Raw genomic sequence first — 26,023 nt, forward strand, 5'->3', positions numbered from 1 at the left:
AACTGCTGCACCGCGAGACACGAACCAACTGCTGTTCTATTACCACTTCTGTAATAAGCATTGGCCTAATATATATATTATATGACATATATATCTATATTTAAACGTGTAAAATTAAAGAGATTGTGTATTAAGAAAGGCGACGTAAGGGAAAATCAATTGAATCGAGAGCTGGACGCGCGTGGAGTCTCGTCCTCCACCGGCCCGAGAGAAAAAAATCATACAAAGATTCATTTTAAGCCTAACGACAGAAAAGATAAGTTTAAAAGCAACACACCCACACTTCGCTCTAAACTTAACGTAAATAAAGAAACAACTACTACTATTATAATAAACTATGCGTAGGAATTTTAGCATTAAGTCAAATGTAAATTTAATGACGGGGAATTCAAGCGGTCCGACGGCGACTGATTTCTGATTCAAATTTTGGAAATTTTTCTTGCCGTCGACTGCTGTTGGGATCGAAATCGGCTGCATATTAAATTCAGTTTGATTTGCGACGCGGTCGCGCGGCGGTCTAGATTCGAAGCGAATTGATCCATTCCAATAAAGATCGATTGTGATTTTCGCCGCGCCCGTTCGCCGAATCGTGGTAATTAGAATAAATTACGGGAAAGTAATAAGAAGCTAGAACAAGATGTAAAAGTAATTAACAATGCGCATAGATTAGATTTAGGCCTGCGAGAAAACCCTTAGCGAAACCGGTTAGCGACAGATGTAAAATTTAGCTGATAAGAAAGAAAAAGTAAAACTATCCAAGATGTAGAGACAAACACGTGTATAAGCATAAAAACATACAATTTTGTGTTCATGATGAAATATAAAACAAACACACTAGCGAAAATTTAGGAGGAACGGGGAGATTGGCGTGTGCTGCCGAACGCACGCCGCCGCTGACGAGATTCTGTGAACAAATTAATAAGAAAAGCCTACGCAGCTAGGCAGACATGAAATGTGTATTTACAGAAAAAAAACAGTTCAGTGCCTCTGATATCATTTACTGATGTGCCAATTTTAATTGCAAAGTAAAAAGAGCGAGTATTGTTGGTCGCGCGACAAGAAGGCCCGTTATTATGCAGATTTTAATGCGGTTGAATACATGATGTGTTGTTATGTTCAAATATGTAAGAGTATAAAAAGCGAGTGTGTGCTGCGTGCAAATAACACAAACAAAAAAATATGAAGAGACGACGACGCCGCCACGCACTCTGCCGTCGTCCGTCCGTCGTCGGACAGCCGGACGGACGCGTCAAGTAGTAATTATATTAATTATGGAAAACGCGATAATTCACACACACACTCACACATATTGATGACTTAAGAACCGACGTACAATATGTTAATAAAACGATTATGGATACAATAAAGCAAATAAACATTTTCACTTAAATACAAAAAAAATTGTCTTTTTTTTTCATTTACTTTCTTAGCTGTAATATAAATTAAAAAAAATATACATTAATGATTAAGAAATTGCTTGTCATTGAATTTTTTCAAATATATTTATATCAATTAAATTTCTTAATATTATTAGTCTGGAAATATTGAAATAATATGAGGAATATTATATAATTATGTGCAATTATATAAATATGATTGAATAAGTCCCTAATGATGCAGTATTTTTGTTTAATATATTACTTCGTTTATTTTTAAATACGAAACTAGGAAAAATAAATTTGCAATCCAAAGCTCATAGAATAAATTAAATTTTTTTATTATTTTGTCTCAATCAATCGGTCTATTTTAAGATTTACCCGATTATATGATTATCAAATTTTGTTTTGCATGATTATAAAATAAATTAATTCTTTTAAATAAAATTCGTGCTTTATGCGTCCTAAATCATCCATTGCGCATTAACATTTTTTATTTTTTCCACTCTGGAAACTTCTTTGTAACACTGCCTGGATTTGCCCGCTGCAAGAAGGGCCCGCTGTTGTAAAATGCGCTGGCTGTCTGGCGCTCTGGCGGCGGGAAATGAAATTAAAGTATCGAGATCGCTTGTAAACAGAAAACAAAACTTTCTTGTTTTCCTCTGAGCAACATGTCTGACAGCGACGAGGAGATGGACCAAGAAAACCCGCAAAACGCGGGTACTACTGAGGATGAAATGGATCGCGAGAGCGAGGATAGCAGCAGCGAAGACGACGAATTCGAAAAGCAGGACAGGATGGTCGCCGAGTTGAAGAAGGGCGTAAGAATAACTCACTTTAATTCGCCGGTTGCCGGCCTCCTGCATTGCTTTTCCTCACATCGAAATATTTGCAGATTTCCAAGAATTCCTTCAATTACGACCTGCACGTACAGCTGATAGACATGCTGCAGAAAATGGGCGAACTGGATAAGCTTCGTGAGGCTCGCGAGCAGATGAGCAAAATATTTCCTCTCACTGAAGGTACGCAGACTGTAGGAAGTATTTTAACTTTGACCTTATGGTGACCTCTGTTGGTTTGCAGATCTGTGGCTCTCATGGCTGCGGGACGAGATTAAGTTGGTGGCTAGCGAGGCTGACAGACAGAAAGTCACCCAACTCTTTGAAAGGGCAGTCAAGGACTATCTTTGTAAGTTTTCACAATTTACAATTCCAAAGATTTGCAAAATCATTTTTTGCTCTTTAGCTGTTGAAATATGGTTGGAGTGGGCGCAGTTCAACATCGGAGCTATGGCCAAAGAGGGAGGTCTGGAAGCGGTTCGAGCCCTTTTTGACAGGGCCCTGACCGCTGTGGGTTTACACACAAGCAAGGGTGCCATGCTGTGGGAAGCGTATCGTGAATTCGAGGCCATCATTCTGGGCAGCTTTGAGCCTCAGCCAGGCAGTGTGCCTTCGACAGAGCAGATGGAGCGGCAGAGAGCTCAGCGTGAACGGATCCAGAATTTGTTCAAGAGACAGTTGTCAGTGCCCTTGCTGGACATGGAGGCCACCAGGGAGGAGCTCAGAGACTGGGCCATTGCTGACGAGGAGGCCACTGCACTCTACGGCTATGAAAAGGCACTGGCAAAATTGAAGCAGCTCTCACCCTTTGAGGAAAATCTGGTTTGTTTTGAATATTTTGTTTTTTCAGTTAAGAATCTATTTTGAATGAATTTCAGCTGAAGAAGGTTGGGGACGATCTATTAGCTGAGTACAGGGCGTATATTAATCATGAGAAACATGAACCAGCCAGAGTTCAGATTTTGTATGAAAGAGCTGTGTCTCAGTTTGCTCTGAATGCAGATCTCTGGCTAGAATACATCAAGTACATAGTTTTTGCTGTTATTATTCAATGTTCTTCAGAAATTACAATTCGTTTTGTATTAGATACATAGAGACAACTCTCAGAATAAAAGAAGTGACTCTCCCTGTGATAGAGAGAGCCTTGAGGAATGTGCCCTGGGATGGTCGCTTGTGGGTTGCATCTCTGCGGGCTGGGGAGCGTTATGGTCGAGAACACCTGGACATGCAGTCAAGTCTCGAGACTGCCTTGGTGGCCGGTCTTAGCTCAGCCGAGGACTACAGATCCGTTTGGGAGGCTTACCTAGACTACCTCAGACGCAGAGTGCCCTGGGACGATCGGGAGCAGAAAGATCTCATTAAAGTACGTTGTCGATATTTAGTAATTACAATAATTTATAATTGTATTACAGACTAGAGTAGATGAAATTCGTCACTGTAGCACAAGAGCGTGCGAACACCTGGCCGAGATGTTTGGAGTGGATGGTGACCCTCAATGCAGCATCCTGAGGGCATGGGCGCGTTGTGAAGCCGCGAGGGTCGGAAACCTAGAAAAGTCGAGAAAACTTTGGACTGACATCATGTCCATAGACCACATGAACCATGCAGCAGCTTATTGGCTTGAATACATTCACATGGAAAGGTATATCATGAAAATCAAAATGATTGACATTTTCCATTGACCATATTTAATGTAGGGCGTGTGGAGATGAAAAACATTTGAGAAAACTATTTGCCCGCGCCTTGAATTCTGCAAAGGACTGGCCCGAAGGTATTGCAGAGGCTTGGGTCTCGTATGAAAGGGAACAAGGGTGTCTGGAGTCGTTTGAATTTTGCTTGGAAAAAGTTGATGAGAGGTGAGCTAAATTGAAATGATCGGTAGCTTGAATAAATTTATTTATTAGAATGGAGCGACTGAAAATTCAAAGAGCAAAGGAGCGAGAGAAGTTGGATGCCAGATCACAAAGGGACAATAAACTGAAGAGAAAAGTATGTGCTATTATTTAGGTAGCTATTTTTTTTAAGTAAATCTTCATGATTTTCAGAGGGATAAAGATCAACCACAGCACAAACAGCAGCACACCAAGGTGGAGTTCAAAAAGCCTGAGCCTGAATTTAAAAAGCCTTCACCTTTCATTGCCCCTAAATCTGGCAAGTCCAAAGTTGCTCCCCCTCCTGGCTACAAACCTGAAGATAGGGATAGCCCTGAGGATAAGAAATCAAAAGGTGAATTTGTTAACTTAATTTTCATATTATAAATTTTTAACCTTCTTTATTCTCATTGTCAGCCTCCTTTGATGTCAATAATATTATCAACAAGCCTGTTGAGCATGATTCGAGCAAAGACAATCGCACAGTTTTCATCAGCAATTTGAGTTTTGACGCAAGTGAGGACGACATCAAAACCCTTTTGGGCACCGGTGTAGTGGAAGTGAGATTGGCTCGAGACTTCAAGGTAAGATTAAGAATAATGTCTGCGATTATCTTTAAACCTAACCTATAATTCCAGGGTCGGTCAAAGGGCTTTGGCTATGTTGAGTTCAAATGCCCAGAGGATGCTGGAGAGGCCCTTTTAAAAGACCGAGAGATGGTGGCTGGCCGACCGGTTTTCATCTCAAAGTGTGACCCTGACAATATGACTAGACAGAAGCAGTTCCGTTACAGTCAGGGCATGGAGAAGAACAAACTCTTCATCAAAGGTCTGCCGTTTACTTCAACAAAGGAGGATTTAGAAAAACGTTTTAGTGAATTCGGCGCCCTGAAAGACGTCCGACTTGTTACCTACAGGTGAAGAAAATTATTTTTAAACAAATTTTGGTTAGATATTTTTTTATTTCAGAAACGGCCACTTCAAGGGTCTAGCATATGTGGAATTTGAGGATGAGACAGCAGCAGCTCATGCACTCCTGAAGACTGACGGCCTCGAGCTGGAAGGCAAACCAATTAGTGTTGCCATCAGCAGGCCGCCAGAAAGGAAACAGACCTCATTGATGGACGTGCCGAGTTTGGGCGGCCGGCCAAGAGACGCAAGTCGACCTCAGAGATCATCTGACGGTTTCATGCCCAGAGCACTTAGACTTGCAGTACCGTCAACCTCAGGAAACACTGAGGCTGCGACACCTACCAATGGCGCCGCCAAGCCTGCGGAGAAAAAGACTAACGACTTCTTCCGCTCGATGTTTGCCGGTGGAAAGTGATTCGTTACTAAAGCTGGACGTTTTCTTAAAAGCCTAGCAAAGGAGAAAAAATGCTTTGCTTTTTATAATTTGTTTTCAAATCAAATTGTAGCATTTTGATGTTGGTTATGTGCGCATGAAATGGATATGCAAAGTTGTACATGAATATATTATTACCTGTAAAATCAATATTAAAGTGATAGTTCTCTGATTTAATTGGATTATTTTTTTTTATCAAATTTAAATTTTAAGATTATAAGGAAAGTTGTGATTTCATAAAATAATAGAGATTAGTTCGCTGAAATGCATTAGGGTGGCGCCTCGCGCTCTGAACGGCAAGTTGCAAACAAACAGCTGCACCGCATCTGAATCATCTGAATCTGTTGTTTTTGTCTTTGCCATAAACCCGATACTTGATTTCAAACAACGCTAAACGCTGATTTGTAAGTTTTACGGGCTTTATTTAAATATTTTTAGCATCGTCAATTATTCTTCTAGAGTCGGATCTGAGTGAATTTTGGAACAGCATGCACATCAGTTGAAAATAAAGCCGCAATTAGGTAAGGAAAGCTAAAAATCATGTCCAAATCGAAGAAGCATAAGAAGGAAAAGCGGAAGAAGGATAAGAAAGAAAAGAAGAAGAAGCACAAAAAGCGCTCGTGTTCACCGCCAGTGATGGGCCCCTCCCTGCCTAAGGACGTTGGTCCCATTGGTCCTGCGCCACCAGCAGGACCCACCAACACTATGGTGCCGATGACCAAAGAGCAGTGGGAGGCCAAGCAGAGTCAAGTCAGACGCGTGCTGGATCCAGAAACTGGACGAATGAGGTTGATTTAATAATTTTGTGTTAAAGTGAAGGAAAATAATTTTTATTTATTTCAGACTCATCCGTGGTGAGGGCGAAATCATTGAGGAGCCAGTAAGTAGAGCGCGGCAGAAGGAAATCAATAAAATGGCAACACAGGCGGACGGAGAGGCCTTCCAGAGGACTTTGGCAGCCAAACTGAAGGTGAAAGTGTCATGTCACAAGCTGAAGAGGTACTGAACAAGAGACTGACCAGCATAAGTGAGTGAAACCGTGAAATGTGCATTATAAACCCAAGACTGTATTTGCCATGCATAACTTATGAAAATGGATAATATGGATCAAAATCAGAATTATAATTTGAAAATTTTTCAAATCAATTGCAGAGTTGCCTTTGAAAGATTACATGAACAATATACCATATTGGAAAAACTTGAAACTTTGTAGCTGCACATCAACAGCCGATATAATTCTAAAAATCAATATTATAATTATTGTGTTAAGTTGTTAAGTAACAAAATTTGTCATATTTTACTAATTTTGTTGTACGGCAAGCGGAGAATATATTATATTTTTCCATTATCCTGAATTTTCTGGCCTTTTCTTAATTCCATCCCATATTATCGTTAAAAGCAGTTAAATAATCTTGAAAATGCAATAAATATGAATTTTTTTTATAGATCGTCTAAAAATATTTATATAAAAATTTTGAATAATCAATCAATTCTAGACAAATACAAATTTTATAAATAATGAAGAATATAGAGCTCAGATAGAGTTAAACTTCAGAAAGGCGCACATTAAAAATTTTTTACTTAAGCTAAATTGATTTTTCCAATTTGATTTCACGATAAATAAAAAAAAATTTCTTGATTACAAATTTGGATGAGTTCTAATTTATTCGCAAAACTGCATAAAATTTTAATGACTATAATTGATTAATCAAATTGAAATTTTTTTCTTATGTTTTTTTTATAATAGCATAATAAAAAGTAATGATAAATTCAGCAACTTTTAAAAACCGGGAAGGTCTTGAATTAAAATTTTAAGACATTTCCTCAAAAAATGATATTGTGTAATCTCAAAAACATAAAAAATGTGAAGTGTTCAATCTGATGAATTATTCATTATTCTTGTATTTTCTATCTTTCTCTGCAAGAAAGATTCGTAAATTTGATTTAAAATGTTAGATATTTATTGAAAATTGGAAATGTAAACGAAACAATAATTAATATGATTGTCGGCTTCTCATCTTCCCCGCTGAAAAAATCTCGCAGATTGTAGTTTGTTTTATCGACGCTAGGTGATGCATGTAGCACCAAATGAGGGTGTTTCTGGTTGGTTTCTGGTGTGTGTCTGTTTCTGTCACGTCTTCGGCCAAGATGATTTGATTTCGGCGGGTCGCAAATACACACAATACATAAACTAGAGCGATTTGCGCGTCTGCCATTGAGCTGTGTCATCGTCACGTGTGGAGACACCATAGAGTTGGGTCGGAGCAAAAACACCCTTGCAGGATCAGATCTTTATTTCTTTAGGTAAGTTTCCGACTTGTACACAAACATTCGCTTTCCTTATTTGCGCACACTGCCATTTTTACGCCGAGAGCAATGACAATTAACCAGCAATTACATTACACATCTCTGTACTCTTTGGTTTAGTTTAAGATCGGAGGAGACATTGACATTTTTCTGGAGTCATGGCGTGGACCAAGTTCCAAGTGCTGCTGGCCGTGGTGATGGTGGTCACCGGCTCGATCAACACCTTATCCACCAAGTAAGAATTCAATCTTTTTTACTTCAACCATTGAACTATGAATTATTCTAGGTGGGCCGACAAGATGACCTCGGTGGGCAGTGATGGGGTGGATCGACCATTCGTGCACCCCTTTTTGCAAGCGTGCGGAATGTTCATGGGTGAAATCCTGTGTCTAATTGCATTCAGAATTATCTACGCCTGTGCAGTGCGTCGTGGGGACAATTCTGAGCACGAGATCACCATCCTCAGGGGCAACCAGAATTTCAACCCCCTCATCTTCCTGCCCCCAGCCTTGTGCGACATGACGGCCACTTCCATCATGTACATTGGCCTCAACCTCACATACGCTTCGTCCTTCCAAATGCTGAGAGGTTCAATTTAGAAAAAACTAAATTTCCTTAAAAGGAAATAATTTAAACTTTTTTCAGGATCTGTGATTGTTTTTACGGGAATGCTCTCCGTCGCGTTTCTGCAGAGAGTGCTCAAGTGGCGCGAATGGTCTGGCATTGGCTTTATTATTTCTGGCCTGGCTGTGGTCGGATTGTCTGATTTTGTTAGTGGAGCGCACCAGGGTAGTCATGGCCCCAATGACATTATTACTGGCGACGAGCTGATCATCATTGCCCAGGTCATCACGGCCACTCAGATGGTGTACGAAGAAAAATTCATCAACAAACACAACATTCCTGCCTTGCAGGTAGAACATGATTTTATCCGCTTCGTCAGTTAATATTATTTAAATTTTGCTATAGGTTTTAGATTTTCAGATTGTAAATTAAGTTTCTTTCAAACTAATTTTTATGCCATCTTTTTATTATTTTGTTCAAAATTTTTAACTCCCGAGACTCCCTTTTATAATTAAGATTTTGATGATTATCCTGTGATTATCATTCCAAAGAAAAACAAAGATTTAAAAATTCCATTAAATATAATATCTTGCACTTGGACTTGTCACAAATCTATTATTACATTATCTGTATTTTCTCAGCCTTCCCATTTTTTTTACTTGCATTCTCGAGGTAACTCGCAAATAAATCCATATTCATGGTCGCATGGGTCGTCAAAAAGCCGTTCGTGCAGCAAATTAACGCAGCTGACTCTGCCAGGGCCAAAACTGTCCGGCTGACTCAAATACCAGAGAGTCGGATTCACTTCTTGTCCGTTCACCTTCCAGCGAAATTGCCCAGGGTCACCTCTGTCTGTCCCTGCTGTCCAATAGCTGGATTCTTTTTTTGTAATTGATAATTTATTTTTAATTTTCTCAAGAAAAAAAGGGAAATTTCTCACCAGTTTGAACTTTTTCGACCTCGGCCATCTCTGTCCGGGATTCAATTTCAACTAAATGTAGTCCATGCAAAGCACAGAAATCATGCGCAACCTTCCATGAAACTTTGCTGTGGTTTGCATAGTAGGTTCCGGTACTCAAACGCGTCATGTTCAAATTTCTGCCTGTGAATAAGGCTTTTTTTAATTTTGTTCTAGTTTTAAATCACAAAACTTTACCTGCGTAGATACAATGAAGATTTTTCTTTGTACACGCGCAGTACTTTGCCTGAAATTATTCAAAATGGAAAACAATGCAGTGTAAATTCAGAACCTCACAGTTAGATTGATGATGGAGTTCCGCTCATGTTCACTTTCTTGCTTCAAAGTGTCTAGTTTTTCTTGCAACTCTGATTTCTCCCTCTTGCACTTTGATAATTCCTGCAGCAAAATTGCATTCCATTCCTATCCAATGAAAACAATTACCCATACCTGCGTTACGGCAGAAATTTCCCATGTAACCATGAGGAAGAAAAAAGCGATCCAGAGCCCTCTCTGCAACATTGTCTCTAGGGTGCTTCTCGGGTGCAAATCAAAGTGAGAGGCGCAGTTTTGCGAGTGCGTCAAGAAGTGGCAATTGGATAATGAGCTGCTCACACTCTTGACCGCCTCATCATCACCCGACCCAGTTCCATTAATTTTTAATTTTTTGCAGGCTGTCGGCTGGGAGGGAATTTTCGGTCTCTCCGCGCTTGGCTTGCTGTTGGTGCCCTTCTATTATATCAAGGTCGGTGCCCCCTTCAGCGGCAACCCTCGTGGGGTCCTTGAAGACCCAATCGACGGTCTTATTCAGCTCAGGAACAACCCTTGGCTTATTTGCGCTTTCCTAGGTGAGTATTTAAAAATTTTTTTTTTTACAAAGAAAATCATAGCAATAAATATTTTTATTATTATTTTAATTTAACACTCAGCTTACGTGGATAAATAATTTTACACTCGGCTCATGTAGAAAAATATTTCTACACTCTGCAGAAGATGTTAAATAATTTGATTTGATTCAATTCTAATTGTAAGTGAAAAATTAAAGGTTTAATTTTTTATTTTTTCCTTCAGGTACCGTCTTCAGCATTGCATTCTTCAACTTTGCCGGAGTGAGTGTGACTAAAGAGTTGTCTGCTACCACCAGGATGGTGCTTGACTCTGTGCGAACGCTGGTCATTTGGGCGGTGACCCTTGCTCTCCGTTGGCAGGCCTTCCACTACCTGCAGATCGTGGGCTTCTCCCTGCTCATCCTTGGCATGTGTATCTACAACAAGATCACGCTGATTCCGTGCATCCGCAAACTGGACAGTCTGTGCCGTTCATCCGTGGACAACTCAGACACTGACGTGTTGGTCACGAGCACGCCTGCCTCCGAAGCCACGGACACAGAGGACGGGGACCACTCTCACGCCTGAGCAAGACTGTCGGCAAATCATCACGAATTAAGAAAAGTAAGTCAGAAACGAATATGAAAGAAAAGCTCGACTGAAACGAAAACAAAGAACGGTGCTCACTTGATTATATCCCTATTGACTGATCGATAACTAATTAATTTTTTTATGATTGGCGTACTTGCTGCGCGGCATTCCATTTTGCGAATATCAAGTCAGTCATATTTCTGAATTCCTTGTTACTTATGGTTGTCGAATTTTAATCAAATAGAAACAAGCCATGCGATCGTAAAGCTTAATGATCTTATTATAAACGTGAGCAATGATATAATTAATAATCGCTTAACCCAATTAAGAGCTGTAGAATGTAGCCATTCCTTGTATTAAGAGGCGTGTATTTTTAAGAGATAGTTTATTGCAACTCATTGTGCCGAGAAGCAAAGTTTTATTGCAAGATTATTATACAGCGTAAATGATATTTTTAAATAAACGTTATCCAATGAATTTTGACGATTTTCACTGAACAAAAACAAACGGCAAGTCTTGCGGCTCGTGGCGGCGCGGGATGCGCGCTGACGAGGTGGGACTCACTCCGGGGTGGTATCGGCGCCACGAACACATTAGGCGCAGAGTCAGAAAGTAAAGCACCTCAACGACACTCAGAATACTGAAGCCGAGGAACAAGCCTAGCAGACCGCCAGTGCTTCCTTTAAAAATTTTCCAAATTAATTTTGAATTCGCTATACAACAAATCGAGACAAACCTAGAAAATCTGCAAATCCAAAAATCTCGTCCATCTGATAAGTTGCCACTTCCGTTTCGGTGAAAAAGAGATGAACAATTGCGTAGTTTTCTCTGAAATCAATTGTAAAAAATATATTCTACTTGTTCAATTTGAAATGGTCAAAACACTGTACTTGAAGTAGGAGATATTGATTTTCTTGTCTGCAAGAGGCGGAAAGCGTAAAGTTGCGTTAAAAGTGTCCGACAACCGTGACGACGTGATTTTTGACTGATAGGTGATTTCACTGCAACCTGGCAGGCATTTGCACGACGGTTTTTCAGTCGTAGTTCCGTTTTCCGATTCGTCGTAAAGTTTAACCTCCATCGTAGCTTTAAAAATATATTTAAAAATCAATTATCCTCCATTTTTTTTTCTGTTCACCTCTAGCGTCGGAAGCGCACTTCTCATCCCGCTTCCCGCATATCCTTGTATTTTGATCCTCTGCAAACGAAAAATTATAAGAGATTTATTGTAAATTTGTTTTTATACTTGGCATGAAGTAGAGAACGCAGCCGCAAATGGACAGAGTGAAGTTTGACTCGCACTCCTGGATGCAGTTGTGCTTGGTGTAGGTGCGGTAGAAGCGGAGTCGCCGTTCGAAGGCGAAGTAGCAGTGGCGTTTTCGCAGGGGTATTTTGGCCACCGGCTTGGTCGAGCGACGCACCTGCGGCTGCACGGTGATGTAGTTTTCCGTCGCGGGTCGAATCGAGAAGCCGAAACTGGATAGCTTGGGCGTTTCCACCGGACTGTGCAATAGCATCTAAAACAAGAAATTTAGTACTTGGCAATATTTCTTTTACTAGCCAAAGTCAGCATTCATAAATTAAAAAAATTACAAAATTTTACAAATAAACAAAAGAGGAAAACAATTTTTTCAACCGCAAGTTTATTTCAAACATTTTCTTCATACTTTGAACCCAACGGAGGCAGTTGATGAGCAGTAATACTCGTCAACCTCATTGTCCAGAACGACCGTCAGTCCCAAATGCTTTCCGGCGCCAATCGGTCTCCACGGCAGGGCGTCGTGTTCTGCATTCTTAGGATACCCTTCTTCTGGTGTCCAGTCCACGGACGGAAAAGGGAAAGTCAGATTCAAATCAGACAGATCCTTCCTGTTTAAAATCAACAGTTCCAAGGGAGAAATTGTCACTAGATTTATTTACGGATTTCTGTAAAGCAGCTCTCTGGGCACTTTGTTGAAGGAGCAGCAAAGGCCGTCGTCAGTCAGGGCAGTGTTAAAAAGGTTGGTGCAGTTCCTAATGGCACTCATCCAGGCGCACGCGATCAGCATTTCGTGGCACGGCTGTGCACCCTATTTATTATAATTTTTTTATAATATTTTTCTTTTTTTTTTGTACTTGTTTTTTTATTTTAATTAAACCTTTATCATGAATTGCTTAACGGCCGCCCAGGTTGGTGGGCTCCGTTGCGCAGGGGTAGTTGGAGCCGCGGTTGTGGTTGCGTCTTTATCATTTGAAGCGAGGGATGAAGGTGGTGCTGGAGGCGGCTCGTCCACCGAGCAAAGGTCCTCGAGCAGGTTTTTTTCCATCTGAACCTCTGGCGCAAATCCTTTTCTAAAATTTTGTATTTTAATCCTGCGTTACTAAAAGTGATGTTGGAGATTGAATGTTTAATATCCTTAAAAGAGCACATTTTTCTTGAATTGTGAAATGACTTTTATATCCTCAATTTGGTTCCTAATTATCAATTTATATTTATGCTTTTGAAAAATGTACATTATTTGTAACATCTTAAACCTTTGTAAGATTCGTTTTGCGACAGTTTTCCTGATGTTATTCATGTTGCAAATGGTGAAGGCCGGAAATGGAATATCGGTGATGCCAGTGGAGCTCGTCGAGAAAGACACAATCACTGGGTTTTGGTCCCACTTTCTATAAAGTTGCGTGATCAAAGTGAACGCACCCGCTATTGCCGTCACAAAAGCTACCATCCAGAAAACTCTTTTTTTCAGCCAATGAAACTTTTAATTCTGATTTTAATTTTTTTTTTTATCATAATTAATACCTTTCAAGCCAATGGCGTTTGTCCTCGCCAAGGTACTGTAAACCGTGCAGGGACGTCTTTTCGCAGAATTGGGACGCGTGGATTTTTAGGTCCCAATTATCATGGTCAAGATCGGCGCTCGACAGACCACTCAATGCGGAAGGCAATCCGCGGCGCACGGCCGGCGCGAAGGGTTGCAAATTTGTAAACGAGGGCACGTCCAAGTTCCGGTTGCTCCAACGGCTCACAGCTATGGGAACTTTTTGAATTTGTTAGTATCATAAGTTTTTTTCGGTTCCAAAACAGCATTCTAAAAATTATGATGGACAATATTTAAAATAAACGGTATCAAATATCTAATTACTTTTTGTCTAACATGCAAAATCTCCGCAGAATTTTCAGTTGGAGAATAGATTTTTTTAACAAATTTGAATATTTGTTGAACATATTGAAAATATTTTTAATTTTTTTCCCACTTTTCTCCTCACAATCAGCTCAAAATTAAAGGTCGCAGTGAATTGTATTAGAATGATTGAAACATAAAATTATTTTATAATTTAAATTTGTTATCGCTCCTTTAGAACCTTGGCATATTTAAATAAATAAACAGGCACAGCACATCACTTACAAATTTTTATTATTCCAATTTCAATAATTACATACCTGTGGCAGCAGCCTGGATTTTCCTCCCTCTTGCCTGCATCGTCAGTCCCTGACAAGCTCTGACAAAAGACTGCGTGCATCGAAATTCTCAATCGTTCTTCTAGGTGCAAATTATATTTGTAATTAAGGCTTTTCTGATCGCGTGCTCGTTGGTTTGTTAAAGCCAAATTACTTATTTAGTGATTGCACTGCAGCATTCCATTGATTATTATCTACCAAGACAAATAAAAACCAGAAGGGCAGTAGAGATCGCCAAATGAGATTAAAAAGCTGGAAATTCTTATAGCTAAAAAGTTTATTCTTATTTCAGATAATTTTAGTTAGTCAATTTTTTATCATTCCCATGTCATTTGCCGAAGCACTCGATTGTAAAGGAGATGCCGCACATCAATGGCCCAGAGAAAATCGAGATGGTTGAACTCTTCCAAAGGCACCTTGTACATTCCCCTGCAATTCTTTAAGCTTTTGCACAGCTTCACTACGTCCTGAAAGTTAAATTTCCCCAATCAGGATTTTAGCATTGATGTAATAAAAAAACGTACAATTAGTTCCGACATCCAGTCGTTGGAGCTATAGTGCAAATAGACGGGCGCCGTGATGCGCTCTAGCTGGTAGTCAGGAGGGTACGCCGTCTTGTACTCTTGCATATTAGCCTTCGAGCCATGGTCGTACTTGCAAAATCGATCTAGTGTTGAAAGGGCAGATACAATATACCATTGCGAAAAGTGCATAATAATAATTTATACCGGAATTAATAAGTTGAGAAAAGTGCAGGAGCGTTTTTGTCGAGACTCCGGCTGGCGTGTGGCTGTAGATAACCGGAAGTGCAGTCTAGATAAATTAATTTTTATTTTATAAATCATTTATTTACTTAATGCAAACATGCCTCATTGAGTTGTCGCGAATTGAAGCCGAAGAGGAGAAACGTAATATTGCTGCAGACTGACTGCGTGACGGCGCCGTCCCTGCACAGTCGGCGCCCGATGTACTCGGTGAAGAAGTTAGACGGCGCGAACTCGTTGACTCCAATCATGGACGTGAACCACTAAATTCACATATAATTTTAATTTATTATGAATTCAAAAATTTTTCTTACGCCTCCGATAGAAGCGAAAGGTGTGATCAGTCTGATAGGCGTTTTGACGTTTTTCATGAAGGCGACCGGACTGAGAGCGTGCATTTGTTTGATTTTGGCGTTGTACTCGGGACGGGTGGATGCCAAAACCCAAAACATGGTTGTTCCCATCGAGTGTCCTATATAAGTCAGTTGCGTGTAGTTGGTCGTCTCCAGCACATAATCAATCTCGGCCGGCAAGTCGAACATCCCGCACTCGTTGAAACTAAATTTTTAATTTTTTTATGTAAATATATTTGAAAGAAAAACTCCACTTTTTACTGACGTGTATTGCCAAAATTTTGAGCTGGCCGGGCTTAGCGAGACGTGGTTTCGCGAATAGGTGTTGCCTCTGGCATTTCCCATCCACACATCATACCCTTGTTCGTTCAGAATGTATGCTGAAATAACACTAATAAGATAATTGAAAAGTAATTACTGTCTTTGGTCTCGCACCAAGTCCGCTTTCAGGGCCGAGTTCAACCCAGTCAGCGGAACTGCTAAGGAGTCCGTGCTGCAGGAAAACGGGCTCACCACCCGGAGAATTACTGGGAATGCGATGCATTTGCAAAACATAGCCATCCTCTGTCGTAACTTGATGCGTTTCTGCTTTGTACCCCTGGCGCACAATCATATCAGGCTGCAAATCATATTTCAACAAATTTTGTTTTTAAAAGCTTTCATTAATATAATTGATAATTTCCAAATACTCAATATTTTAATTTTTCTTATTCTGCCAATAATTATTTAACTTCAGCTTTTTTTAATTTTTAAAGAGAAATTTAGGTTTAATATACCGTGGGTCTGCCAACGTCCGGGTGCATTCGAACGACGTCCGGTGAGTCATCGTCGGCCATCAATGTTGTCCGCAGCACAGAGTTTGCAACATCACCAACTAGTTCGAATATTTGTACTAATTGCTGTTCCGTCGGCGAGACCAGGAGCAGGAAAAGCGGCACGAAGAAAATGCTGCGCATCATTGATTATCTTGATCCTTTCTCAGGCGGCGGGCAAGACACACTGACCCGCGTTTGGTTTTCTTGCGTGTCTGTCGTCCTCTCTTCAACTTACGAAAAACAATTAAATTAAAGCTTTCAGGGAATGTTTGTTGCCTCTCCCTGATAAATGACTAAGAAGAAGTTTCTTGAATAACTGGGACGGTCTGCCCGTCCCAATTTTAGGATAAATATTTTTATTATCAACGAAAGTAATGTCCTTCATTTTAATAGCTTTCACTTGTTACTTGTCATCCCTCTTGAGATGATTCTCAACAGTTTGAATAATAATTTCAGGAATCTCCTATCTCCTCTACAACACGAGCTTTCTTTTTTATTTTTTACTTATTCATTCGTGAAAGAGTAATTTAAATAACTTAATTATTTAATTCAATTAATATAAAATAGTTACCATAAATTATATTAAAAAAAAACATATTAATTTATTTATTTATATTAAAAAATATCACAATTAACATTTTTTCTGTTCTATCATGTGCAAAGGAAAAAGTAGGCCAGTAGATAAAAAATGTCTTACTTTGTCTTGTTACACTATGCAGAAATGAAGTAGTTCCGTCAGTTGAAGTACGTTCTTGCTCTTGAAGAGCGGCTCGATGAGTAAATAAGCCTCCTGACTAAGCCGAGGTGCAAACTAAACTGATGTGACAAAAGAGTGGCAATTGGGATTCACACAAAGAGAGCCAAATAATATGTGGTCGGTGTGAGCGTTTATGTCCTAAAACATGGCTCGAATGAGCGAGCGCGGCAAGGTCGTCAGCACTCGCACCTAATTACAAATTCATCAGCACCTAGACTATCGAATACAATATTTTGTCTCAAGGCGCTCCGATCTTTGAATAACAATTGATATGGGCTCATGTTTTTATCACAGGTTGCGAGAAAGGAGACAAAGGAAACGCCAAATTTATTTATACGAGTCGGAAATAATCACTGATTGTTATTGCGTATTTATTTTCTCCAAACAATCCTGCCGCATGTGTAGTTATACAATATTTTCAGAGTAAACTAATTTTGGTACATTAGAGGTATATTGATATAAAAGAACATTAGTGTGTAAAAAATTATTATCTTCATTTATGTGCTAGGTGTTGCGCGCAGGTAGTCCTTGACGTCGACAAACTTTGGCCCACCAAAGTAATCCAGCAGTATGATCTGCTCAATTTTTAAAGTGGCAAAGAAGAAGTTGTGATCTAATTAAAATAAATTGTCGTTAGCTCTTGTTTTTTTAATTCATAAGCAAATATACCTTTAGGCCAATTTTTCATGACAGGGTGACGCGTGAACAACGCTTCCTCAGCCAACTTGGCTGCCTGGGTACCATTGCGGAGCTAAAAAATTTTTAAGTCTTTTCATTGAGTATTATGGAATATATCGAATATTTAAATCAAAATTTTGATACAACTTCTCAAATTCTGAAAACTTGAAGAAAAAATACCTTCCACATTTCACCAGTGAGAGTGATGTGAGCACATCTAGGGTCCTCAGGGTCAAGACTCTGCTGTTTGCAGTAATCAGTTTCGGCCAAACTCATTGAGATGGAGCACCTTCGGTTCACCTAATTAAGATAGTTTTAATTCCAAAATTCTGCGCATTAAATCAATAAAATAATTATAATGATAAAAATATAATACAACTTAAACTTCGAAATTTTGTTACTAAATTTTTGTATTTTTTTTATGCTGAGGAAGTCATTGAAGAAATTGCGCAGAGATGAATATTTCAATGAATATGAAAATTATAAAATTATATGAGAAATTAATTGGAACTAATAAATTAAAACGATTTGCCAACAAGGATTAAACTGAACTGATTCAGCAGTCATTATCGCTAATTGAGATTTGCGAGTTTGAATTAATTAAGCCGCTTACAGCAAGGTCATGAGGGGTCATGTCAAGCTCCGTCATGTAGAGATACGGAATGCCGGAGCCCTTGCCTATGGGACCATCACTCACGGACAGAACGTTTACGAAAGGGTACTGGCGGATGTGCGGCAGGGTGGAAATAGTGGCGACGGTTGTCCAGTCAGAATTGTGCACAATGTAACGGGCCATTTTGGCCGCCTCACTTGGAGCCGGAGGGTCAGCGTTATCGGCCGTTGGCACAAATCCTGACAAATTCAACAATTTTTCTTAATGATCATTAAGGAATAAGATAACTGATTATAAATTATAATGCTTTTTTTATTTTTTTTTTTATCTCGCAGTTCCAATAATTGGCGTTAATTAGTGACTTGATTAAAAAATTAATTAAATAAAAAAATTATTAGTTGTATAGTTTATGCGGGAATTAATTAAAGGTATGGATGAAGGTTTGCAGGCAATGAGAAAGAAGCTTGCGATTTTTTTATCGGTCAAGTCAAGGTTATTTACAATCAAAGTTTGACAAATAATAAGAGAAATAGATTGTATTTATTACAAGCAAACAGACAAGAACAGAGAACCAAACACTGAGAAAGATAAGAAAAGGCCAACAAATAGTTAACGTACAAAGAGTAATTCAACACAAGAGAGCACATTACATACTGGTTTAAAAATAGCTATATATTTGTTATTTAATTCAGAATTAGTACATTCAAAAGAAAGGAAATATTCTTTATCTTAGTGATTTTAGGGTGTTAGTAACAAAGCACAAAACATTTTCATCTCATAAATATATCGGCCCACTTTTTCAAAACACCCCTGAATTTTGAGATGACGGCGTTTGTTAGTCATTCGCCCTTAGAGGATCCCTTCTTGCCCTTTTTCTCCTTCTTTTCCTCGTCGCGTTTCTGCTCGTCCTGTTTTTTATACTCCTCCTCTTCCTCTACGTCCTGCTTACCTTTGTGAGGCCTCTCAGGTGGTGGAATGTCCAGCGCCTTCATCCTGGGGAAATCCTCGCGGTCCTGTTTCCAGCTGTACCTGGTGCTCGGGCCGCCGTACTCCCTGAAGTTGCCCTCGCCGCCAGGGTAGCGCTCGTTGTACCGCTGCTCAGGGTACCTCTGGTAACGCTCAGGCTCCTGCTGCTGCCAATACCTGAGCAAAAAAGTTGTAAAACCGTGTAAATTTTTTAAATAAAAATGTTTTACAAACAAAAAACAATAAGATGTAATAAAATGAGCCAATTTTTGTATTTGATATGAAGTTTGCTCTGTTATCTTTTGTGACACCTCACCTGTCCTGCTGATGGTAGCCCTGGTGGTGCTGGGGTTTGCGCTGCTGGTGTCTGTCGTGCTGCTGGTGCTTTTTCTCATATTGCCTCACGTCGTCAAAAAAGTGATCATCGTCTTCCGGCACGGAAAAGAGGCGCCGCTTTGAGAACTGCACGGTCTCGTCGTAAAAACCGCCCTCGGGATGATAATCGTACTGCTGCTGGTAGTGCTTCTTTTCGGGCTTCTTCTCGTATTTCCGCTCGCCTTCATAGTACTTGTTGTACTTGGGCTTGTACTCCTTCTCATAGTACCTTTCACCCCCACGATACCTGCCAATACCCATTTTCATTTTTTTTTCTCAATAAAAACAGGGGTCGTCAATCAAATTTTTTTTTAAAATTATAAAAAAGAGCAAACTCCACAAATGATTTCTTTTAATAATGAAATGGTGCAAGGACGTGTACACACACAAAAACACATGCGAAAAATGTACCTCTGATCGTCATATCGGGGCGCGTGGTCCCTTCGTTGCTCTATTTCGTTTGACTCGTCGCTGCCAAAGCTTTCCCTGCTGCTGTCGAAACCTCGTTCGTAGTGCCTGTCGTACTTTTCTTGTTTCTTGTCGTACTTGTCATACTTGTCGTATTTTTTGTACTTGTCGTACTTTTCGTTCTTCTTGTTGTACTTTCGTCCGTCGTCCCATCGCTCCTCAGAACTCTTGTAACCGGCCTCGCTCAGATACACGCAGAGCGCGAGAAAGACGAGAAAAGTCAAGCGCTGCATCTTCGCTAAAATTATGATTTCAATGTTTTAATCAATGCACTTGGCTGTGGCCAATGTACTGCAGTGCACTCCGCAGTTGGATACTCAAGAAAGTCCTTCAAGGCACTACGCCCTAATTTTAGATCAATTGATGCGCGGCCATCAGCCGAGATATTTTACAAGTTCCAGCGCCAAGAGACACGACCTCGGACAATAGACCGCGCGTAATAGAGAGCACTTGTTGCAATTGTGTGTGCTTTGAAGGGCCTCTATTGACTTTATACAACTGACAGCAGCAGCGGCAGTCCAATTGGCAAAGAGCCATCAAGGAAGAAATCATGGGGGCAAACAATCGAACCAATTGAAAAATTAACATATTAACTTTGGCAACAAATCTGGGCTTATTATTTTATTATTATTTTTTTTTTTAGATTAAAAAAAGAAAACCAAAGACTGGCATCTTTTTTTTAATTAATTAAAATTTCATACAAAGGCTAAGAGTCTGCACATAAAAAGGGGGAATAATCTAGAGGCGGTTGCGTATAGATCCTAAATTTAGCCCTTTTACTGAATATATACATCACTATACAACAAGTGTATCACAGTTTGTAAGAGAAATTTGTGTAAAGCGCGCAGTCAGTATGTGAGGAATGGAATTCAAACTTAGAAAATTTTTACCTTGGCTTGCTGGCGGTCAGATCGAGGAGGGTCCAGTGAGACCGACCAGTGTCCAGCGGTCCCCTTATATGCTGCAAATTCTTGCAAAAGCTGCGAATTCTCGCAAGGTGCACTCGCAGCAGAACGTGTCCGACGGCGTTTGGTGCGCGACTCGTTCGCCACTCGCCGCCGAGGGACAGAATTAGACGTCAGCTGCTGCCAATGCCAATGAGGAGCGTCAAGGGCCCGCGGTATGCGCGAGACCGTCCCTAGGGGTGTCGGCTGAGACAATTATTTCCACTAAGAATATAATTATTTGTATGTTTGTAGCTAAATCCTTTTTTATAAATAAACTTCTTTTCCCTGGCAAAGAAAGCAAAAATCTTACTAAATTTGAAAGGAGCATTTCAAACAGAAATTCAATAATTAAAATTTCAAATAAAATTAATTTATTGAGTTCATAATTTTGATAAAAATAAGTAGCAATAAAGTAATAAAAATTAATTTTTTTATATTTTCTAGAGCGAAGCCTTGAGGTTAGAGCCCATAGTATAGCGCAGAAGAGCATCAGATGTTATGTTGATGATAATGATAAACAAATTTATTTCATAATTTCCTAATGAAGTTGCTCAATCGAAGTGCAAATAGGAAATTGTCACATTGGCAATGGAAGAGATTGCAAACCGATGTAGAATATTAATAGGCCTTCTGATAAGAGCTCTTCCTAATATGCACCGCGCGCCTGAAGATAAGAGGCGAGAAAATATATTTATCATAAATTTATAGTGGCTGAGATATGCACCATGTATAATTAAATTACTAATAACGTGCAATCACGGTGCGGCGCACGTCCTTTCCTTCTCCTTATTGCAGCAAATGAAAATTATTTTCAATCATTGTATTCTTCATTGCAGATAATATTACGCTGGTTTTTTTTTAATTAAAAACTTAAATTGAAAAAAAATCAAGAAGTTTAATTTTATATACATACATATGAAAAAATACAATTTATTTGCATTGAAAAATAATATTAATAAAATATTAATTTTCGTTGTAAAAAAATAGAGTAAAATAAAGTGATAAAAAAAATTAATATTTTTTTACATTTTACACCGTGACAAGAATGCCAAATAGTTCCGTCACATGTCTTTTGGAAGGATCAAAATTTATAGATTTTCCACGTAGAAATTAAAAGTGGCTTATTGAAATCAAAGATGTTCTTCTCTATCTCCGAAACGCGCTATAAATGTCAGCAATGTCTCAAGATAACGAAAACTTTGATGAATTCAAATAATTCGGCGCAGTGCCTATGACGCAACGACGGCCCCTATCTCTCTCTTCCAGAGTAGCGCCAAGCCCCTCTGCGTGCCTATTATAATACAAAGGATCATCCACGGCTCCTCCTCACTTGGACCACCGGCAGCCGCGAGATCGCGTCTCACTCCGCACCAAAACATTGCCAAATTTTCAGCACAAAAAGGCGATTACGATGGCAGCTCAAGTGTCTGCAGTAAAACTGTCGAATGGTTTCGACATGCCAATTGTCGGACTTGGAACCTGGAAGGTGAAAATCTCCTAATTTACCTTATTAAAGATGAACTTTAGAAATAATCTCAGTAATCTTTTAAAAATAAACCAATATAGCTCGTAAAACTACTGTTTTTCAACAACTTTGAAACATTGCAATGCAAAAAATGGCATTTATAGCTCTTGACAATATGCCAAATGATAACCCTTCTTAAAATACTGATTTGCGTAGTGCTCGGGAGTTTAAAGAATTGTAGATTAAAAACGTAAATTTTTTGGCAGTCAGAACCGGGCGTGGTGGCCCAAGCGGTGAAAGACGCGATCGACGTTGGATACCGGCACTTCGACTGCGCGCACTGCTACGCTAATGAGAACGAAGTAGGCGAGGGACTGAACGCCAAGATCAAGGAAGGTGTCGTCAAAAGAGAGGAACTCTTCATCACCAGCAAGGTTTTAAAAATTAAAACTTTAATTGTAATATTTTCAAATCTTTCTTTAAAGCTATGGAACACAAACCACCGCCCAGACATGGTGATTCCGGCGTGCAAAACAACTTTGAAGAACCTTGGCCTTGACTACTTGGACCTCTATCTGATCCACTGGCCCATTGCTTATAAGGTAATATTTTTTTATTATGATAAAAAATATAATTAAATTATTATTTACAATAAAATTTTATCAGGATGGAGAGGAGCGTTTCCCAACAGACGCAAATGGAAAAATGCTTCACAGTGATGCCGATTACGTGGACACTTGGCCCGAGATGGAAAAACTGGTTGAACTCGGTCTGGTTCGTTCCATTGGCCTGTCCAACTTCAACAGCCAGCAAATTGAGCGCGTCCTCAAAGTGGCCAAAATCAAGCCTGTTGTCAACCAAGTACAAAGTTTTCAATTTATATTTGAATTTTAATAATTTATTCTTCATTTTTTTAAGGTCGAGTGCCACCCTTACTTGAATCAGAAGAAGTTGATGGATTTCTGCAAGGAGAGGGGCATATCCATTACAGCATACTCGCCACTGGGCTCGCCTGACCGCCCGTGGGCAAAGCCGGGAGAGCCTGCGTTGCTCGATGATGAGAAGCTCAAAGAGATGGCCAAGAAGCTGAGAAAGAGTACAGCTCAGCTTGTCATCAGATACCAGGTAAAAATTGAAAGAAAAAAAACTTGAACATTTAACTAAATTCGAAACATAATATAATTAAATATATCCATAATTAAATCAATTTTGAAGTGTATGGCATTTAATTTATTAATTTAATTTGTAACTAAATTTGACAAAAAAAAATCAGGTCGAACGCGGTAATGTGGTGATCCCAAAGTCTGTGCACAAGAAGAGGATGGCCGAAAATTTGGACGTGTTTAACTTCAAGCTGTCTGAGCAGGACATTCAATATATTGATTCGTTTGACTGCAACGGACGCGTCTGCGCAGAGCTGGGGTAATTTTTTTTTTTTTTTTTGCTAAAAATGCATATAATTATGAGACTGCTTCTACTTATGCAAATTTCCACTTTACAGAGCTACAGACCACCCGCACTATCCATTCCACATTGAGTTCTGAATGAAATAAATTGTAACAAACAAATAAATATTCTTGGATTTGATTATCAAATAAAATTATGGACTTTGTTTTTTTCTGAAAGCAAAATTTAACCTGAACTCAATAATTGATAAATTTTTTGTTTTCATTTGCAACATGAAAATTAATAACTGAATGACGAAATTTAATTTTTAATGTTATTTTTCCAATATCAACTTCATAGCAATTCAGCAAAAAGCTTAAACCAACTTCAGTCGCTTATGTGAACCTCATGATGTCTAGCTCCAAATAACTTAAGACGAAAATGAATTAAATATATTTTAATTCGATTTGAATTGATTAATGCCCGATCGTTTATATGAAATAATATCAAGAAATTACAAATCACAATGCAATTAAATAAACACAAAAAGTAAAATATTCTGAATGCATCATTATTTATTATTTATTCTTCTCGGTCTGTAAAAGTGTAAAAAATTACTAACAATAAGAATATATTTTGATTATGTTTATTTTTTTCTCATTAAGCGTGGGCCAGGAAATTACCTTCATTTAACAAAAATGGCCTTAAATGTCACCTAGACTTAATTTCCGCTTGAAACTTTGCACAATTATACAAATAATCACCCAATGATTAACTTTATAATTGCGTCCGGTGCAAAGACGGTATAAAAAGGCGCAGTATCATCAAACAAACCATCCTTCCAACAAGTAACGTTAACAAGGAACCATCCAACAAGAATGAAGACTACCCTGCTATTTGCACTGGCACTATTAGTCGCCTTGGTAAGCAAATTTTACTTTTTATTGCATTTAAAAACTTTGACTGGCTAATTAACACATAATATTTTATCACTCGGAAGGTAAATTGTCAAAGGCCGAATGAAACAACCCCAAAAAATACAGGCAATCCGCCACCAGGCACCAGACCCCAAGATAGTAATTTAAAGTTTTTTTTTTACTTTTAAATTTTGATTTAAATAATAAATAAATAAGAAAACGCTGGCGTGGTGAAAAAAGGCTCTGATGGTGGTCGCATTTCAAAGCAGACCTTTTTCTCCGGCTCTTTCAGCTCAAATTTTCCGTGGACAGTGTCCATTTCCGTTGTCAAAAGCCTATTTCCACCTGCATCTCCTCCAACTGTACCGATTCCGTCATTTCCTCGTTACTGTGGCGGTTCCCTAATTGACTGGAACTGGATTCTCTCTTCAGGATCTTGCACCGGCATGTAACATATTTTTTTTTAAATATGTTAACAAAAATTTTAATATGCGTTGAAGTGGAAATCTTTCAGTACTTTTTGGATCACAAGACAGAAGCAACCCGTTAGCACTAAACACCCTTTCCATGGGAATTCCAGAAAGTAATGTCTTCGTCCACCCTAATTTCAACCCCCAAACTCTTGAGAATGACATCTCGCTCATCAAGCTTCCCTACTCAGCGCCGTTACCTACTTTGCTGAACCCTAACAGTAAAAAATCAACCATTTTGAAAGGAAGAATATGTAAAAATTATGAAAATTTAGATTTGATTAACAGCGTTTTGCTACCGACGCGCTCCGACTTGCTCAACCAATTTCTCGGACAAACAGGATTTTTGAGCGGTTTCGGACTAAACAGTATTTTTCTTTTTTAATAATTTATTTAACGTAATTTAATATAAATATGCAAAAAAGATTTCAACTTGAGTAACATACTGGGCTGGACACCGCAACAGTTCATTCCGAACGTGGATTGCGCGAAATACTTTGCCTCTGGCGCAACTAACAGCTTCCCCATTCGCCTCTCCAATCTGTGCCTCGTCAACAATCTGACCAATTCTATCGCAGGCCTCTGCAACGTACGTAGCACAAAATAAAAATCGAGACACATCGCTGACGATAAGTTGCAGGTGGAGAGCGGCTCGCCTTTGGTGGTGCAAAACCCGATCACCAAGATCTTTTCGCTGCAAGGCATCGCCTCCTTCCCGCCTTGGAATTGTCTCAAAAATTCACCTTTTGCATTCACGCGCGTCGCCAACTACACTAATTGGATTTCCAGACTGACTGGACTTCTGATCCCCTAAATATGAAAAACTGTGTTGTTTTTCCGTAATTGAAATAAAAGTGTGTTTCTGATCAAGCAGCAAAAATATTTGTGTTTTTTTTTAAATAATTATGCGCTCTTTTTTTTTCTTTTATA

General features: G+C 39.2%; 9 protein-coding genes across 9 annotated transcripts; 5 read left to right on the plus strand and 4 right to left on the minus strand.

Moving 5' to 3' along the window:
- The first annotated feature begins 1,996 nt into the window (after positions 1-1,996).
- LOC132203446 (squamous cell carcinoma antigen recognized by T-cells 3-like) lies at positions 1,997-5,607 on the plus strand. The gene is made up of 13 exons (XM_059631248.1): positions 1,997-2,197; positions 2,272-2,398; positions 2,460-2,564; positions 2,622-3,037; positions 3,094-3,239; positions 3,302-3,578; positions 3,628-3,857; positions 3,913-4,071; positions 4,120-4,204; positions 4,261-4,441; positions 4,504-4,670; positions 4,725-5,002; positions 5,055-5,607. The coding sequence occupies exons 1-13, from the start codon at positions 2,048-2,050 to the stop codon at positions 5,410-5,412; spliced, it is 2,679 nt and encodes an 892-aa protein (XP_059487231.1). The 5' UTR covers positions 1,997-2,047; the 3' UTR covers positions 5,413-5,607.
- A 103-nt stretch (positions 5,608-5,710) lies between these two features.
- LOC132203447 (ADP-ribosylation factor-like protein 6-interacting protein 4) lies at positions 5,711-6,785 on the plus strand. The gene is made up of 3 exons (XM_059631249.1): positions 5,711-5,834; positions 5,890-6,218; positions 6,274-6,785. The coding sequence occupies exons 2-3, from the start codon at positions 5,971-5,973 to the stop codon at positions 6,434-6,436; spliced, it is 411 nt and encodes a 136-aa protein (XP_059487232.1). The 5' UTR covers positions 5,711-5,834; positions 5,890-5,970; the 3' UTR covers positions 6,437-6,785.
- Positions 6,786-7,536: 751 nt separating this feature from the next.
- LOC132203761 (solute carrier family 35 member F6) lies at positions 7,537-11,155 on the plus strand. Its single transcript, XM_059631767.1, has 6 exons — positions 7,537-7,734; positions 7,858-7,972; positions 8,024-8,325; positions 8,383-8,651; positions 9,933-10,107; positions 10,331-11,155. The coding sequence occupies exons 2-6, from the start codon at positions 7,896-7,898 to the stop codon at positions 10,672-10,674; spliced, it is 1,167 nt and encodes a 388-aa protein (XP_059487750.1). The 5' UTR covers positions 7,537-7,734; positions 7,858-7,895; the 3' UTR covers positions 10,675-11,155.
- Positions 8,864-9,841, minus strand: LOC132203763 (C-type lectin 37Da-like). Its single transcript, XM_059631770.1, has 5 exons — positions 9,710-9,841; positions 9,557-9,658; positions 9,458-9,506; positions 9,242-9,403; positions 8,864-9,180 (listed from the first exon to the last, which is right to left on the minus strand). Exons 1-5 carry the CDS (start codon positions 9,779-9,781, stop codon positions 8,957-8,959), a joined length of 609 nt encoding a protein of 202 aa, XP_059487753.1. The 5' UTR covers positions 9,782-9,841; the 3' UTR covers positions 8,864-8,956.
- Positions 11,056-14,363, minus strand: LOC132203353 (pickpocket protein 28-like). The gene is made up of 11 exons (XM_059631069.1): positions 14,102-14,363; positions 13,460-13,688; positions 13,192-13,395; positions 12,816-13,008; positions 12,598-12,746; positions 12,345-12,546; positions 11,924-12,194; positions 11,816-11,875; positions 11,568-11,763; positions 11,414-11,505; positions 11,056-11,357 (listed from the first exon to the last, which is right to left on the minus strand). Exons 1-11 carry the CDS (start codon positions 14,139-14,141, stop codon positions 11,167-11,169), a joined length of 1,827 nt encoding a protein of 608 aa, XP_059487052.1. The 5' UTR covers positions 14,142-14,363; the 3' UTR covers positions 11,056-11,166.
- A 30-nt stretch (positions 14,364-14,393) lies between these two features.
- Positions 14,394-17,016, minus strand: LOC132203760 (lipase 3-like). The gene is made up of 9 exons (XM_059631766.1): positions 16,749-17,016; positions 16,013-16,281; positions 15,672-15,855; positions 15,502-15,616; positions 15,198-15,441; positions 14,988-15,146; positions 14,848-14,932; positions 14,644-14,786; positions 14,394-14,586 (listed from the first exon to the last, which is right to left on the minus strand). The coding sequence occupies exons 2-9, from the start codon at positions 16,193-16,195 to the stop codon at positions 14,437-14,439; spliced, it is 1,263 nt and encodes a 420-aa protein (XP_059487749.1). The 5' UTR covers positions 16,196-16,281; positions 16,749-17,016; the 3' UTR covers positions 14,394-14,436.
- Positions 17,017-17,142: 126 nt separating this feature from the next.
- LOC132203759 (uncharacterized) lies at positions 17,143-20,963 on the minus strand. The gene is made up of 8 exons (XM_059631765.1): positions 20,799-20,963; positions 19,852-20,146; positions 19,382-19,687; positions 19,049-19,242; positions 18,100-18,338; positions 17,667-17,786; positions 17,478-17,559; positions 17,143-17,421 (listed from the first exon to the last, which is right to left on the minus strand). Exons 2-8 carry the CDS (start codon positions 20,139-20,141, stop codon positions 17,306-17,308), a joined length of 1,347 nt encoding a protein of 448 aa, XP_059487748.1. The 5' UTR covers positions 20,142-20,146; positions 20,799-20,963; the 3' UTR covers positions 17,143-17,305.
- Positions 20,964-22,154: 1,191 nt separating this feature from the next.
- LOC132203762 (aldo-keto reductase family 1 member B1-like) lies at positions 22,155-23,978 on the plus strand. The gene is made up of 7 exons (XM_059631769.1): positions 22,155-22,341; positions 22,587-22,754; positions 22,806-22,922; positions 22,987-23,181; positions 23,239-23,445; positions 23,594-23,742; positions 23,822-23,978. Exons 1-7 carry the CDS (start codon positions 22,267-22,269, stop codon positions 23,862-23,864), a joined length of 954 nt encoding a protein of 317 aa, XP_059487752.1. The 5' UTR covers positions 22,155-22,266; the 3' UTR covers positions 23,865-23,978.
- Positions 23,979-24,554: 576 nt separating this feature from the next.
- Positions 24,555-25,960, plus strand: LOC132203414 (trypsin-4-like). The gene is made up of 7 exons (XM_059631193.1): positions 24,555-24,629; positions 24,707-24,782; positions 24,840-25,071; positions 25,124-25,314; positions 25,369-25,461; positions 25,519-25,682; positions 25,734-25,960. Exons 1-7 carry the CDS (start codon positions 24,585-24,587, stop codon positions 25,905-25,907), a joined length of 975 nt encoding a protein of 324 aa, XP_059487176.1. The 5' UTR covers positions 24,555-24,584; the 3' UTR covers positions 25,908-25,960.
- The last annotated feature ends 63 nt before the right edge of the window (positions 25,961-26,023 follow it).

The sequence above is a fragment of the Neocloeon triangulifer genome, unplaced genomic scaffold, assembly GCF_031216515.1.
Source record: "Neocloeon triangulifer isolate White Clay Creek 2 clone unplaced genomic scaffold, ASM3121651v1 ptg000017l, whole genome shotgun sequence".
Classification (NCBI taxonomy): Eukaryota; Metazoa; Arthropoda; class Insecta; order Ephemeroptera; family Baetidae; genus Neocloeon; species Neocloeon triangulifer.